At 40.6% G+C, this 16,607-nt stretch overlaps 1 protein-coding gene across 1 annotated transcript in view; it reads right to left on the bottom strand.

Annotated features, from left to right (window-relative positions):
- BIN3 (bridging integrator 3) overlaps positions 1-16,607 on the bottom strand; it is a 139,078-nt gene that overhangs the window by 71,893 nt on the left and 50,578 nt on the right. Inside the window, exon 3 of the mRNA XM_087706126.1 lies at positions 7,167-7,207. Coding sequence (XP_087562252.1) covers positions 7,167-7,207 — 41 coding nt within the window. The remainder of the gene's footprint in view (positions 1-7,166; positions 7,208-16,607) is intronic.

The following is a 16,607-nucleotide window of genomic DNA, read 5'->3' as shown; positions in this document are numbered from 1 at the left end:
ACTGTTCTCCAAGGCACCTGAGTATAGAACAAGAAGCAATGGGTGGAAACTAATCAAGGAGAGAAGCAACTTAAAACTGAGGAAAAATTTCCTGACAGTTCAAACAATTAATCAGTGGAACAGCTTGCCTCCAGACGTTGTGAATGCCCCAACCCTGGAAGTCTTTAAGATGATGTTGGATAGCATTTGTCTGGAACGGTATAGGGTTTCCTGCCTAGGCAGGGGGTTGGACTAGAAGACCTTCAAGGTCCCTTCCAACTCTGCTATTGTATTGTATAAATATGGAATGGAATGGAATGGAATGGAGTGGAGTGGAGTGGAGTGGAGTGGAGTGGAGTGGAGTGGAGTGGAGTGGAGTAGAGTAGAGTAGAGTAGAATAAATAAGGAATGGAATAAATATGGTATAGAATAGAGTGGAGTGGAGTAGAATAAATATGGAATCGAATATGGTAGAGTAGAGTGGAGTGGAGTGGAGTGGAGTGGAATAGAGTAGAGAAGAGTAGAATAAATAAGGAATAGAATAAATATGGAATTGAATAAATATGGTATAGAATAGAGTAAAGTAGAATAGAGTAGAATAAATATGGAATAGAATAAATATGGTATAGAATAGAGTAGAGTAAAGTAGAATAGAGTAGAATAAATATGGAATAGAATAAATATGGTATAGAATAGAGTATAGTAAAGTAGAATAGAGTAGAGTAGAATAAATATGGAATAGAATAAATATGGTATAGAATAAGAGTAGAATAAAGTAGAATAGAGTAGAATAAATATGGAATAGAATAAATATGGAATAGAATAAAGTAGAATAGAGTAGAATAAATATGGAATAGAATAAATATGGTATAGAGTAGAGTAGAATAAATATGGAATGAAATAAATATGGAGTAGAGTTGGTGACTGTTGACTGCATAGTTGTATCCTTTGTTCCTTTTTAACATGAATTGCACCTGCAACGAACTGCAGTGAAAACAGGCGGTCCTTTGATCTCCCTGTAGATACCTTGCTTCTGCAGATTTATTTTGTACATGCTTTGCAAAGAATCGTACAGAACTCCCAAAGCAACTGTCATACTTAATGTGACAGAAGAGGGAACGTACTGCATACCTGGGGAGTCATTATGTTAATGTAAATCAGTTCAAGCTTTTTCTTGGCCCTGCTAACTTGCTTCTTTGCTTTTTTTTTTAATTTACGATATTTCTGCAGCTCCACAATTGCATGTCTCGAGGTGGCTTACAAATCTAAGAATAATGAAAAACCCATAAGCATCATACAGTAAAATGGAAAACAGCTCCACTGCCCACTGTGGAAAGCAAAGTGCAGATACTGGTTTCCAAAGATTGGTTGGAAAGTATTTTCAACACATTTTGACATGAGTCTAATGTGGGTAAGTTTCTTTCTCTCTCTCTCTTTCTCCATCTATCCGTCTATCTATCATCTATCCTCTATCTATCTATCTATCTATCTATCTATCTATCTATCTATCTATCTATCTATCTATCTCTAACATCTATTCCTCGATCATCTCTATCATCCTATCTCTATCTATCTATCTATCTATCTATCTATCTATCTATCTATCTATCGATCTCTATCATTATCTATCTATCTAGCTAGCTAGCTAGCTATCTCTATCATCCTCTATCATTCATCTATCTATCTATCTATCTATCTATCTATCTATCTATCTATCTATCTCTATCATCTCTTTTTCTATCATTCTATCATTCTATCATCTATCTATCTATCTATCTATCTATCTATCTATCTATCTATCTATCTATCTATCTATCTATCTATCTATCTCTAACATCTATTCCTCAGTCATCTCTATCATCCTATCTCTATCTATCTATCTATCTATCTATCTATCTATCTATCTATCTATCTATCTATCTATCTATCTATCTCTATCATTATCTATCTATCTATCTATCTATCTATCTATCTAGCTATCTCTATCATCCTCTATCATTCATCTATCTATCTATCTATCTATCTATCTATCTATCTATCTATCTATCTATCTCTATCATCTTTTTCTATCATTCTATCATTCTATCATTCTATCATTCTATCTATCTATCTATCATTCTATCTATCTATCTATCTATCTATCTATCTATCTATCTATCATCTATCTATCTATCTATCTATCTATCTATCTATCTATCTATCTATCATCCTCTATCGTCTATCTATCTATATCATCCTCTATCATCTATCTATCTATCTATCTATCTATCTATCTATCTATCTATCTATCTATCTATCTATCTATCTACCTACCTACCTACCTACCTACCTACCTACCTACCTACCTACCTACCTACCATCTATTCCTTGATCATCTCTATCATCCTATATCTATCTATCTATCTATCTATCTATCTATCTATCATCTATCTATCTATCTATCTATCTATCTATCTATCTATCTATCTATCTATCTATCTATCTCACAGACATACACTAATGTGATGCTGCAAACACTCGTAACTGTGGTGGTGTTGATGGTAGGACCGTCAGAACTTTGAATCCAGTTTGTAAATATCCACTAGGAAGATCAGTTGTAACTTTGAATGGTTGCTAAGTAACTGGCTGTAAGTTGAGGACTATCTGTACCAATGAAAAGGCATCGAGGCAAATCCCCGTTCCCAAGGATACTTCCCAGTAGCTCACAGAACAGAAACCAAGTAAGAGCACAAATGGAATTCAGTATGCAGGAGCTGAGCATATAAATAACTGCATATGATCTAAGTGGTTGCAGTTTCTATCATTACTTTATATTTTTAACAAAAATATGATTTTCCCCCCTGCATAACTCTTAACTTCCATCTCGTGCCAAGACACTAGATTCTGTTCGTTTCTATACATTGTCTAAAAGTATTTGTTGCATACACACCATGTAATTAAACTGATTAATTAATGCATAATTAACCAATTAAACCAACGTGGATTTGGAAGACCTCTCTATATTCTCCTTGTGTGTAAACAAACATTAGTATTTTCCAACTGAGGAGGTAAAAGAAGGGACTCAAGCATCTTGAGAACAGAACTGAGGAAAAATTTCCTGAAAGTTAGAACAATTAATCAGTGGAACAACTTGCCTCCAGAAGTTGTGAATGCCCCAACATTGGAAGTCTTTAAGAAGATGTTGGATAGCCATTTGTCTGAATCGGTATAAGGCTTCCTGCCTAGGCAGGGGGTTGGACTAGAAGACCTCCAAGGTCCCATCCAACTCTGCTATTGTATTTGTATTTGAATTGGATCAGTATGAATGATGCCTAGCCAAATTTGTTCATATATGATAGAGAAATGTTTAGATTGAACAAGGAAGACATAGATGAAGATAGAGATAAAAATGAGGAGTTAGGCATTTCTTGCTTTGATATATGTTTGAACAATATAATGAGGATTACTTAAATCTGATAAATGTGATAGAGATTACTACACTGTGAATTGGATTAATATGGATGATACCCAGAATCAACCCTGTTCACACACAATATGGATGTATATTTTAATAATAATATCAATAATAATATCAACAATATCAACAATATCAACAACAACAACAACAACAACAATAATGGTACTTGGTTGATACCTAGGACGCTGGCAGCAACCCGTATCAACCATCAATACCAGTCAATGGTATTTGTGATGCATTTTTTAATGTTCAGTTGACTGAGTTTCATGTTTAATGAATAAATAAAGTAAACAACAACAACAACAACAACAACTGAACCAAGTGAACCAGAAAGAATTGAGAAAGGTACAAAAAAGGTCAATGAGGCTGTGCAAACCATTCAAACCATTACACTAGCTGAAACAAACCAGGTGATGTATGCAGCAGCCTTCATAACCACCAAAGAATTGGGTTTGAAAATACAAAAGAACCAAAGAGGCAAGAAGAGGAAGCCTAAATGGAAAATTCGGTTGGAACTGAAGATCAAAAAATTTCGTGGAGACTTGAGCAACTTGAAGAACCTAAGGCAAGGTCAGCTAAAAAACAAGCAGATCAAAAGCAGCCTGGAAGCAAAATACTATTTGGAGAATAAAGAGATTGCGATAGTAATTGAAGAGCTGAAGCAGAGGGTTGTTGCCACTGCTGAAAAGATTAAAAGATATGAAAACCGAGTAACTCAATTCAAGGAAAATTCACAGTTCAGAGCAAATCACCACCAGTTTTATAAGAGCTTAGAAAGTGGAGATGGAGTAACAACAAATGAAAAGCCTGATAAAGAGAAAGCTGAGAAATTCTGGAAGAATTTGTGGGAAAACAAGAAGCACAACAGAAATGCAAAATGGATCAAACAGATTGAGGATTCTATTAAAGTGCATAAACTGGAAGATGTGAAAATAACAAAAGAAATGGTGGAAAGACAGTCAAGAAAAGTGAAGAACTGGAGTGCACCTGGACCAGACGAGTTACATGGCTTCTGGTTAAAGGCACTTTAACAAAAGATTGGCAGCCTAAATGAACCAGATCTTTAAAACACCTGAAAATGATGAATGGATGACAACTGGAAGGACATTTTTGATCCAAAAAGATAAAGAAAAAGAAAAGGATCCTGGAAACTATAGGCCAATCACCTGTTTGCCAACAACATACAAGCTCCTTACTGGTGTCATTGCAAACCAAATTTATGGATACTTGGAAAGAAATAACTTGCTTCCTATAGAACAGAAAGGATGCTGCAAAAATTCAAGAAGAACAAAGGACTAACTGCTGATTGACAAGCTAATCCTAAAGAATTCAAAGAAAAGACAAACCAAGCTGTTCATGGCTTGGATAGACTATAAAAAAGCATTTGATTCAGTTCCCCATAGCTGGATCAAGAAATGCCTGAAAATCTTTGGCATCAGCAGCAACATACAAAAATTCATGGAAACTTCAATGGACCTCTGGAAAATGAAGCTTATAGTTAATGAAGAAGTACTGGGTGAAGTTGAAATTAAATGAGGCATTTTCCAGGGCGATTCCCTTTCACCCCTACTTTTTATACTCCCACTGACAATCATTTTGAAGAAGATGAACTATGGATACGAACTTGCAAAGAAAGGACTGAAAATTTCACACTTGGTGTACATGGATGAATTGAGGCTGTTTGGTAAAACAAAAGCTGAACTGAATTTATTAATTGAAAGCACAAAAGAATTTAGCCAAGACATTGGTATGCAGTTTGGAATTGACAAATGTGCAACAATGGCAACTAAAGCAGGCAAGGTCCTTGAAGATGATGGAATACAACTTGAGAATGAAGAAATGATGAAACCAGAAGAAGGCTACAAGTACTTGGGGATTTTAGAGGCCTCTGACTTAATGCATAATAAAGTCAAGGAATTAACTGCAGCCAAGTACATTCAACGAATTCGCAACATATTAAAGTCCAAATTGAGTGGAGGAAACATCATAAAAGCCATAAATACCCGGGCTATACCTGTGATCCGATACTATGCAGGAATGATTGGCTGGACCCAGATGGAGTTGGACAATTTGGACAGAAAAACAAGGAAGCTTATGACAATGAATCATGCTTTGCACCCTAAAAGTGATGTTGACCGATTATATCTACCAAGAGCAGAGGGTGGTCGAGGACTCCTACAAGTAAAACAGACTGTGGAAGAAGAAAAACACAACTTGAATGATTACATCCAGAAAAGTGAAGAACCAATGATTAAGGAAGTAAATAAAGGAGGCCTTTTAAAGACAACTAAGTCAAAAACTGAATATAAGAAAGAAGTAATTGAGAAGCGAGCTAAAAATTGGAAAAACAAAGCTATGCATAGCCAATACTTGAAAAGTATTAAAGGCAAAGCTGACCAAAAGTTAACTTGGAATTGGTTAAGATCAGGAGAACTGAAAAAAGAAACAGAAGGCTTTATTTTGGCAGCTCAAGAACAAGCCTTAGCCACAAACTACATGAAGGCAAAAATTCAACATGTTACCACCAACAGCAAATGACGCCTCTATAATGAGAAAGACGAGACAGTCGACCACTTGATCAGTGGGTGCAGCAAAATTTCACAAACTGACTACCTACAACGCCATGACCACGTTGCTAAGATCATTCACTGGAAATTGTGCCAAAAGTTTGGATTTGAGTACAGCAAAAACCACTGGGACCATCAGGTTGAGAAGGTTTTAGAGAATGAGAAAGTCAAGATCTTGTGGGACTTCAGAATTCAGACTGACAGGCACTTGGTCCACAACACACCTGACATAACAATCGTTGAAAAGAAAAAAAGTATGATTCATTGACATTGCAATACCTTGAGATGCATGAATTGAAGATAAACAGCAAGAAAAAATCACAAAGTACTGGGACTTGCAAATTGAAGTTGAGCGACTGTAGAAAAAGAAATTGTGTGTTGTCCCAATTGTAATTGGAGCCCTTAGAGCAATTCCTAAAGGACTCCCTCACTATTTGGAAATTTTAAATTTATCAGATTTGAACATTCTGATTCTACAAAAAACCACACTACTTGGAACAGCTTATATCCTCCCACATTTTCTTAACAGTTCCTAGGTCCTTGGTTAAGACGCGAGCTGTTGAGCTACCAACCAGCCCCAAAGGCTGTGAATCTCACCAAAGATTAACCAATCATCATGATCATCATGGTATTTGTGATGCATTTTTGAACGTTTAGTTGACTGAATTTCATGTTTAATGAATAAAGTATTATAATAAAGGACTTATTGAGCTAAGATGGTGGTTGAGCTGTGAGGATGTTTGGCCTGGTACTTGGAGGAAGGATACTTTTGTTTTTAGTCATGTTTAATGGATTTGTGAACTGTCTTGACTCAATGTATGACTCGATTGGTGGCAAAAGAAGTCCTGTAACTACTAAACTAAACTAAACCACAGGTGGTGAAAAGATCATCAACTCTGGAGGTGAAGGTCTCATCTAGGCCTCTTTGTAGCCCCATTTCCATCCTACCTAGCCTTAACAGGAGCAGTAAACATTAAGAACTGGTGCTTAACTTATCTTGTTTCCTCTCCTCTGGTATTATGTTGTTTTTGATTACAGGATTTTTTTTATTATTATTCTGTAAATGGCTCGGAGAACCTGTCAGTTTGAAAAGGAACACAAAAGTAAGGAGAAAAGAGCCAAGAATGAACACCCACCCAAATGAAATGGCTAAGAATACTTACTGTTGAAGCTTTCCATATTCCCGTTCAAAATCTCTCTCAACCTGCGAGAGGAAAAAGAATCCAAATTATGCTAAAAATCCAGGGCTGCATTTTGTTTAACACTGTGCTGTGTTAAATGTTATTTTCGGGTTCTGGCAACACATAAAATAAGTTGTTTTGATATGGGAATCCCATAAGGGTGATTTGTTTGGTATATAGACCAAGGAACCTGTCTTTCACCCCCTTATACAAGCAACAATGAAATAGGATGTTAGCCAGATAAGCTCATTGTAGGGTATAGAATGTAATCTCCCATATCTGACCATTGTGTCAAGCTGTTTGAATCTCGCTCGAGTAAATATCTCCCTAAGATTTTACGGCAGTTGTAATTTCAAATACCATATTTTTCGGACTGTAAGACGCACCTTTTTCCCTCAAAAAAGAGGTTGAAAATCTGGGTGCGTCTTATACACTGAATACAGCATTTTTTTGCCTCCCGAAACCCCACCATCTTCACCAAAATGGCCGTGCATAGCCTTTAGGAGTCTTGCAGTGCTCCTGGGGGCTAGGGAGGGCAGAAATGAGTGAAAAACGGAGTGCTTTTTTGCTCAATTTAGCCCCCCCCCTCCAGCTCCCAGGAGCACTCTATAAGTCTCCTAAAGGCTATGCATCCTCTTTTTTTGACAAAAAAACAGGCCTGTTTTTGCGAAAACAGGCCTTTTTGGGGAAGTCTGCAGAGTGCAAAAAAAATTTTTTTAATTTGTCTCTTCAAAACCTTGGTGCGTCTTATATTCCAGTGCATCTTATACTCCAGTGTGTCTTATACTCTGAAAAATACGGTAGCTTGCAACTACTTGAAAAGTACATTTGTATTTGCTCAGCCATTTCAGGTTACTCACCTTACTAAGGATATTTATATCATTTTGTGCTTCTTGTTTGATCCATTTGATAAGAGCTTTTTGGGGAGAGGTCCCAACCAAGACTTAGCCAAAGTTCGACCTTTTTGTGCTTCAAAACTGAAATCTGAATCTTCCCAGCAGGATTGCAAATGAATACAGTATTATCCATGATGCATAAGGCAGCATCTTTAACTATGATCAATGTGATTGCTTTGATCTATATTGCTCTCATTTTTGTTTGCATATATTTCCCTACTCTTGTTTGCCTACAGAAGAAGACTCAAAAGAATGACTAATAAAGCTTTCGGTAATTTGTAACATTTAGTGTGTTCCAGCATTCAAAGCCCATCTTGATTAAACTGCTAGGAGCATCAAACTGTCAAGACGAGCTCATATTGGTAAATGCAGTTTTGTTTGCTTTAATATCTCCCTGCTTGGGTGTTCTCTTCTTCCCGTAAAAAGATGTGAAAGAAAAAGGTTCAGCCAGGTCTACCAAAAGGTGAGGGGGACAATTTATTGACTTTCTTCCAAGAGATCTCAAGAGTGTATGTTCCATTTTACAACTGGCCTTTGAATAAGGTCAAACTTGGAATGTGAGTTTTCCAAACTTTTAGGTTGTCTAATTCAGAGCAAAGAACTCGCGTCAGGCCTGCAGACCTCTTTTTATTTTGGATTTTTGGCCTTCCACACTTTCTATTATTCTACTATGCCTTTTCTATTGTGGGAAAATGGGAGGGAGGATTGTATGGAGTTAGATGATATGTAGCCATAACAAAATTCTTTCTAGAAAGCCAAGGTCATCCTTTGTCTTTGCACCTCTGCATCTGACCGGAACTGGATGGGTCGAATTGCCAGAATGGCAGTGGAAAATTAGACCATGTGATGGACTTGTGGGTGTGGGGGCAAGATTTTGAACTTTCAACTGGGTGGGGAAAATGGGAAGCTTTCAGATTTGGGTTTTCCCAGATGTGCCCACATGGCTCTCTTAATAAATTGGAACTTTGAGCAATACTTTGCTTTGGACTCTGATTTACTTTTGGATGCTATTTGGAACCCTAACATTAACCCAAATATCCATTACTTCACCAGCTACCCCGAACTTCAGGGTGCTGTCCAGGGTCTTGAGACCCAGCGCCGACCTAAACTCGGGAGGCATAAAGACTATGGGAAGATGGAAGATGTGATTGGGTCTAATCTAAGACCACTGACCCAACCACCCCCTCCTCCAATGGTGATTGAGGGAGAAACTCACTATGAGATGAAAAAAATGTTTAGACTCTAGATTGTATAGAGGTTGTTTGCAATATTTAGTGCATTGGAAGGGGTACCCTTTGTCTGAAGCTACAGGGGTGAAAAGTTGGAATGTAAAAGCTGCTAAGTTAGTAAAATAATTGCACAATAACTTTCCCGATAAGTCAAAGGGACCCCCCTGGGGGTGAGAGGTGGTTAGTTATGATTATGTTAACCCCCCACATTATTCTCTTTACAGGATATGCTTTTTTTCTGAGGAGAGACCACTTGTCAGGCCTGCAGACATCATTTATTTTGGATCTTGGAAGGCGATCGGGAAGGACCAATCTATCTTTTAAATATCCCCTTTTTCAGATTACTGCCCTGAGCCTTTAAAGGAGGGGGTGGAGTTAAAGGAGTGGAGTTAAAGGGGTGGGAAGTGGGGGAGATGGAGGAGGTCTGAATTGGGGTTGCTTGAGCCGGCCATCGCCTATTTCCATCAGTCCTGTCTGGGGAAAGAGGCTGGGGCTTTCTGGTTGGGTTTCCACAACATGCTAAACCTAGGTTAAACCAAGAGCAGAGATTCAACCTGGAAATAAGGAGGAATTTCCTGACCGTGAGAACTAACCATCCATAGAACAGAAGCTGCCTTCAGAAGTTGTGGAAGCTTCATCACTGGAAGCTTTCAAGAAGAGACTGGACTGCCCTCTGTCAGAAATGGTGCAGTGTCTCCTGTTTGGGCAGAGGGGTTGGACTAGATGATCTACAAGTTCCCTTCCACCTCTATCATTCCGACCTGTACTTGAATTAGGGGTGACACAATAGCAGTCTTCCAATATTTGAAGGTCCCAAGTATTGTCCCTCCCACATCTCTTGATTGAGGCAGGGGGTTGGACTAGAAGATCTCCAAGGTGACCTGATTGATAGCAGTCTTCCAATATTTGAGGGGCTGCCACAAGGAAGAAAGGGGCTCAACTATTCTCCAAAGCACCCGAAGGCAGGACAAGAAGCAACGGATGGAAACTAATCAACCTAGAACTAAGGAGGAATTTTCTAACAGTGAGAACAATTAATCAATGGAACATATTGCTTCCAGAAGTTGTAGGGGCTCCATCACTGGAGGTTTTTAACAAGAGACGGGCCTGCCATTTGCCAGAAATGCCGTAGGGTCTGCTTGGGCAGGGGGTTGGACTAGATGACCTACAAGGTCCCTTCCAACTCTGTTATTCTGTTATTTCTGTTAAAGTCTTCCGGCTGAAAATGATTTCCAACATCTGTACATACAGATTTATATCTTTTGTGTGCCTATTTTGTGTCTTCCCATTTTCTCCTCCATGTTTAAGGTGATCCCACGGATTCAGCCAGTTTCAAAGTCTGCCAAGCATATCTCAAAGGTAGCATCAGTTGAATAATGTTTACATATTATTTCTAACAACATTTCCCTTAGCTGTTCTGACCTAGGATTCCTGAGAAAGCATAAATCACAACCTTAGTCTGCAAAACTTTTATTTATACGGCTGTGAATTATGGTCATTCATAGCCTGCACGGCTTCAAAAACAGTTTGTGAAGATTCCGACAGATGTCTGCTCGAGTTGCCACAGTCTTTCAGGGAAACATTATAAACACCCACCTTATCTCCCTTGGAATGCTGCCAGAGATCTAATTGCCAAATCCACAGCAAGGCCAAACTTAGCACAGTCAAACAGAACTTTTCAAAGCTTGAACCAACCAGTTGAACTAATTGCTTCTTGCAAAAGCTTATGTCCCATTCGCTCCTCTGTTAGGTCTTATGGGAGGAGCCAATCATCTCCAAGCCTTACTCCCAAGTCGACCCTGTTTTCTTAATTGTTCTGCACATACGCACACTGGGAACAAGCTCCTGTTCTTCTGCCTCGCTGATGTCTGACTTTGGAGGCTCCAGAGGAAGCAAATAACTACCAGATGGCCTTGGCCCTCTCTCTGCCTCCGACGCAGAGCCCTCATCCGAGCTTCCCCTGACTCCAAGACTGGCCCATGTTCCTCCCCAACCTCCTCACTGTCTGAATCTGCTGGTTAGTGGGCCACAATAGTAGCTTTGACACGGTCTATCCAGTGCGAAGAGAAAACATGCCAGCAGTTTGGAGAGTGGCGTCAAGCTGGCCACACCCATCCAGTTGGCCATACCCACCCAGTTCCCCCCTCTTTCAAGGTCAACCACAGCCCTGATGCAGCCCTCAATGAAATTGAGTTTGACACTCCTGCTCTAAAGAAAAGGTTTTTGCAACCTTGCATTACTGACCTAAGAAGGGGACGACAATTCAGCAATCCTGACTCCCTGTCCATTTTCAATTCCAACCGCTTCTGCCCACCGCAATTGAGGATACCTAACGGAACCCCATCCCACCCCCATCCCCGGGCGCATTTCATCTGCTGGATTTTTATTGCCGTCTTGTTTAGTTTTGTGTGTTTGTTTTGTTTTTTAAAATTTCATTTTAATTGTAGGCTGCCTCGGGAACACTGCACTGCTGAAGGAACAGGATATAAATATAGTAAATAAATACATAGCTTGATGGCAGAAGCACATATTTTGGGGGCAGAAAACGCCAAGGTTCAGTTCCCAGCATTTGAGCTAAAAAGAAACTGCCAGTAACAGGACCAAGAAAAACTGAATGTCTGGATTTGGATCAGCTCAGCTGGCAATCAGAAGGACATAGTACCAAGTGATATAAAAGGAAAATATACCCATGACACCAGTATCACTACCAGGATTTTACGCAGATTTGGTAACATATGTATTATTTACAAATAACTAATCAATCCAAAGAAGGATGAGATGGCTCAATGAATAAGACGCTGAGCTTGTCGATCAGAAAGGTCTGCAGTTCAGCGGTTCCAATCCTAGCGCCGCATAACGGAATAAGCTCCCGTTACTTGTCCCAGCTTCTGCCAACCTAGCAGTTCGAAAGCACGTAAAAATGCAAGTAGAAAAATAGGAACCACCTTTGGTGGGAAGGTAACAGCGTTCCGTGCGCCTTTGGCGTTTAGTCATGCCGGCCACATGACCACGGAGACGTCTTCGGACAGCGCTGGCTCTTTGGCTTTGAAACAGAGATAAGCACTGCCCCCTGAAGTTGGGAATGAGTAGCACGTATGTGTGAGGGGAACTTTTACCTTTACCTTAAACAATGCATGAGCAAATCACACACTAGTATTTGTCACTTGATTTCTATCCTAACACTTAATACTTGAAATGCTGAAAAGGTACTTTGACACTTCAATGCAGGAGATAAACTAGTAAGTAGAAAAGCACATCCCTTACCAACACTGGAAGGGTAAGCTACTATATATAAACAGGGAGTAAACCCTTCACTCACTAGCATGGATGTTACCTAGTTGGGTAATAAAATGCGTGCAAGCAATTTTCGAATACCGTTCATCTGCCTGGAATCCACACTGTATATTGGACATTAATATAATTGAGCAGGTCCAGAGGTATTTCACGAGAAGAGTCCTCCATTCCTCTGCCTCACAATAGAATTCCTTATGCCACCAGGCTGGAAATTTTGGGCTTGGACAACCTGGAACTACACCGCCTATGGTCTGATCTAAGCATAGTACACAAAATTATCTGCTACAACGTTCTACCTGTCAACGACTACCTCAGCTTCAACCGCAATAAACACGGGAAAAGAATAGATACAAACTCAAGGTAAATCACTCCAAACTCGATTGCAGAAAATACGACTCCATCAACAAAGTGGTCAATGCCTGGAATATTCTACCTGACTCCCTTGTTACATCCTCAAACCCCCACAGCTTCAACCTCAAACTGTCTACCGTGGACCTCACCCCATTCCTAAGAGGTCCATAAAGGGGGTATGCATTAGTGCACCAGTGTGTTTACCTTCCCTGTCCTACTGCCCCATTTAACTGTATTCATGTCCATCTTCATACTTAATACCTGCTATCTTGTACATGTTGGACAAGCTAATAATAAAAATAAACAAACTATGAAGGACTCCATAGGTCAACTCTGAGCTACAGATATTCTTGGTTATTAGCTTGACGTCCTCTTTGAGTTCTATTAGGGCAAATGTGTAACTCCTCTCAAACTTTTTCAGGTGATTAGAAGACATTTGATAGGCTTTGTGAGATGAGCAATTGAGAGAGGAGGATATGCCAGTGAATGAATACTGTGTGTTGACGAGTTCTTGGATCCAGTCTTTGGATTGAGCAAGTCTGAACACACATTCCACTAAACCAATCTATCCACACATTACATTAAAAATCAGTGGATCTTTTTATTTCTAGGTAAAAGTCTTTGAGGCTATCAACGCTGTTTCCCAAGCATTACTTAACAACTTCAGAATTTTACAAGTAAGAACCAGTGAGCTAAAAAAAAGGTACCAAAAGGCAGAATTTGAGGCTATACGACATACCAGCTTTACTAAACCAACCACAGTCTTGGTAGGAATAAGGAGAAATTTTCTGACCGTGAGAGCAATCAACCAATGAAACAGCCTGCCTTCAGAAATTGTGGGAGCGTCATCACTTCAAGACACTGGACTGCCATTTGTCAGATGACCTACAAGGCTCCTTCCAACTTTGTTAATCTGTTAAGACTGAAACATACCTGCAAGGCTGGCTGCTGGAAGGAAACACTGCAGAAGAACATGCTTGGGTTCACCTAGCCCACATGGCAGTAACCAGACTCAATATCAATATCAATCAGAATAGAGCATGAAAGGACATTAGAAGTCTTCTAGTCCAACCCCTCGCTCAAGCAGGAGACTCTATACCGTTTCAGGCAGGTGGCTGTCCAGTTTCTTCTTAAAAACCTGCAGTGTGGAAGCACCCACAACTTCTGAAGACAATTTCTGTTCCACTGGTGAATTGTCCTCACTGTTAGGAAATTTCTCAATTCCAAGTTGCTTCTCTCCTTGGTTAGTTTCCATTCCTTGTTTCTTGTCTTGCCTTCTGGTGCTTTGGAAAATAAGCTGACTCCCCCCCTTCTTTGTGGCATCCCACAAATAATGAAATACTGCTATCATGTCCCCCTCTAGTCCTTCTTTTCTCTAGATTGGCCATACCCAATTCCTGCAACCATTCTTCATAAATTTTTATCTCCAGGGCCTTAATCATCTTAGTTGCTCTTCTGTGCCCTTTTTTGTCTAAAGTCCCATTATCTTTTTTGTAATGGGTTGACCAAAACTGGAAGCAGTATTTCAGGTGTGGCCCAACTAAGGATTTATAAGGTAAAGGTTCCCCTCACACATATGTGCTAGTCATTCCCAACTCTAGGGGGCAGTACTCATCTCCGTTTCAAAGCCAAAGAGCCAACGCTGTCCAAAGATATCTCTGTGGTCATGTGGCCGGCATGACTCAACGCCGAAGGCACACAGATCGCTGTTACCAAAGAGGTTCCTATTTTTCTACTTACATTTTTACATGCTTTTGAACTGCTAGGTTGGCAGAAGCTGAGCCAAGTAATGGGAGCTCACTCTGTAACGCGGCGCTAGGAATTTGAACCGCCAAACTGCCAACTTTTCTGATCGACAAGCTCAGCATCTTAGCCACTGCGTCCCTGATAAGGTTTAAAAAGTTTTATAAAGTGGTACTAATCCTTTACGTGATCTTGATTTTATACTTCTGTTTACACGACCAAGGAATGTATTTGATTTTTTGGCTGCTGCCGCACAGATCTGGCTCATGCTTAAGTGATTGTCCACTAGGACTCCCAAGGTCCCTCTCACAGTTACTTGTTTTTGAGCCGAGTGTTGCCTAATATCCAGGGGTGGGTTTCTCGCCCCGTTCGAACCGGTTCGGTTGGAACAGGGCCGGCGGCGTCCTCGTGCACGCGCAAGGTGCACGCATGCATACTAGCGTCTGTGCGACACTCCAGCTGCTCCTGGACGATCACGCAGGCGCTGTATGCGTCCTGCGCCTGCGTGGAAGCGCAGAACTCGTCAAAACCGGGTAAGAACCGCGGGTGGGCGGGCGGCCCCTTCGCCGTTCCCGGAAGTTACTTACTTCCGGGTTCGGCGACCAACCGGTTCGCAGGGACCGCCACGAACCGGTTGAAACCCACCCCTGCTAATATCTCTACTTGTACCTTTGGAAAAACAAGAGAGACTCCAAGGTCTCTAAGCATTGGATGGAGGAGTGAACCTCGTCTTTTTTTTTTTAAGCCCCTGCCAATTTCGATATCTTGGTGGTAGCACCTGACGTCAACCTCGGGTGAATGAGATAGAGATGCATTTCGGTCACGCTACATCTGCAGGGCTGCTCGAAATAGACGCATTATCTTATTCCAGCACCTACTCAGGCATGTCCGCCCAGGAGGTTCCTGACTCCCACTTCTGTAAAAATGCAGGAAACTGACCCAGGCAAACAAAAGGAACCCGTGGCATTGGATTACTTCTACCGACACGGGGCTGTTTTTTCCACAAATAGACGGCTGACGTTTTGAGCAGGTTTTTAACTCCTTCCATTTGCCACATCATGGTTGAATTCGCCAGCCTTCCCGCAGCCACGATGCGATTTGTCTGCCTTTGTATAGCACGATAGTCTGCCGCTGTATTTGAAAACCAGGTTGATTGTTTATAGCTTAGATTTATAATGCTGGTCAACTCAATACCAGCCTTGGGCAATGTACAGAATTTTAAAAAAATGTAATGTAATGTAATGTATTAGACCCAAAAGTATAGGAAAACAAAAGCCATTTTTAATTAAAAGTGGGTAACCTGAATGCATTTGAGCATATCCATCCAACGGAAAGTCACTGTATAATCTATCACACTTCTGAAAATATTTACAGTTTTGTCTCCTGGCAAAGACTAAGCTCCCAAATTCTTGGTCTGGTAGAAAACAGAAAGAGGGCGAAGGAAGGGAGGGAGTGGGGAGGAGAGGTGAGGTGAGGGAGAGGGGGAGAAGGAGGGAGGGAGATAGGAAGGGTAGGGGGAGAGAGAGAGAGAGAGAGAGAGGAGGAGGAGGAGAGGAAAAGAGAGAGGGCAGGAGAGGGGTGGGAGAGAGAGAGGGAGTGAGTGAGAGGGAGTGAGAGAACGGGGGAGAGGCGAGGGAGAGGGAGGGGAGGAGGAGAGAGGGGGAGGGGGAGGGAGAGAGAGAGGGAGAAAGGGGAGGAAGAGCGAGAGAGAACCTGATACAAATGATATCTAACTTTTAGCTAACTTTTCACTACTGATCCAATGGCTGAAACAGCTGGTTTAATTTTGAGACTTTCCTGCTGTTTTCCCCCAATCCCTGCATTTGCAACTTCTTGGCTAATGGAGGGCTCAGGAAAACTTGAAAGTTTGCACCGTGGTTTCTGCCCTTTCGATTATTCCCCATGGAGCT

This window comes from Thamnophis sirtalis, unplaced genomic scaffold (genome assembly GCF_051295495.1).
Source record: "Thamnophis sirtalis isolate CommonGarterSnake01/CBP01778 unplaced genomic scaffold, rThaSir2_p1.2 scaffold_2, whole genome shotgun sequence".
Lineage (NCBI taxonomy): Eukaryota > Metazoa > Chordata > Lepidosauria > Squamata > Natricidae > Thamnophis > Thamnophis sirtalis.
This window is presented reverse-complemented; position numbering and strand designations above follow the sequence as displayed.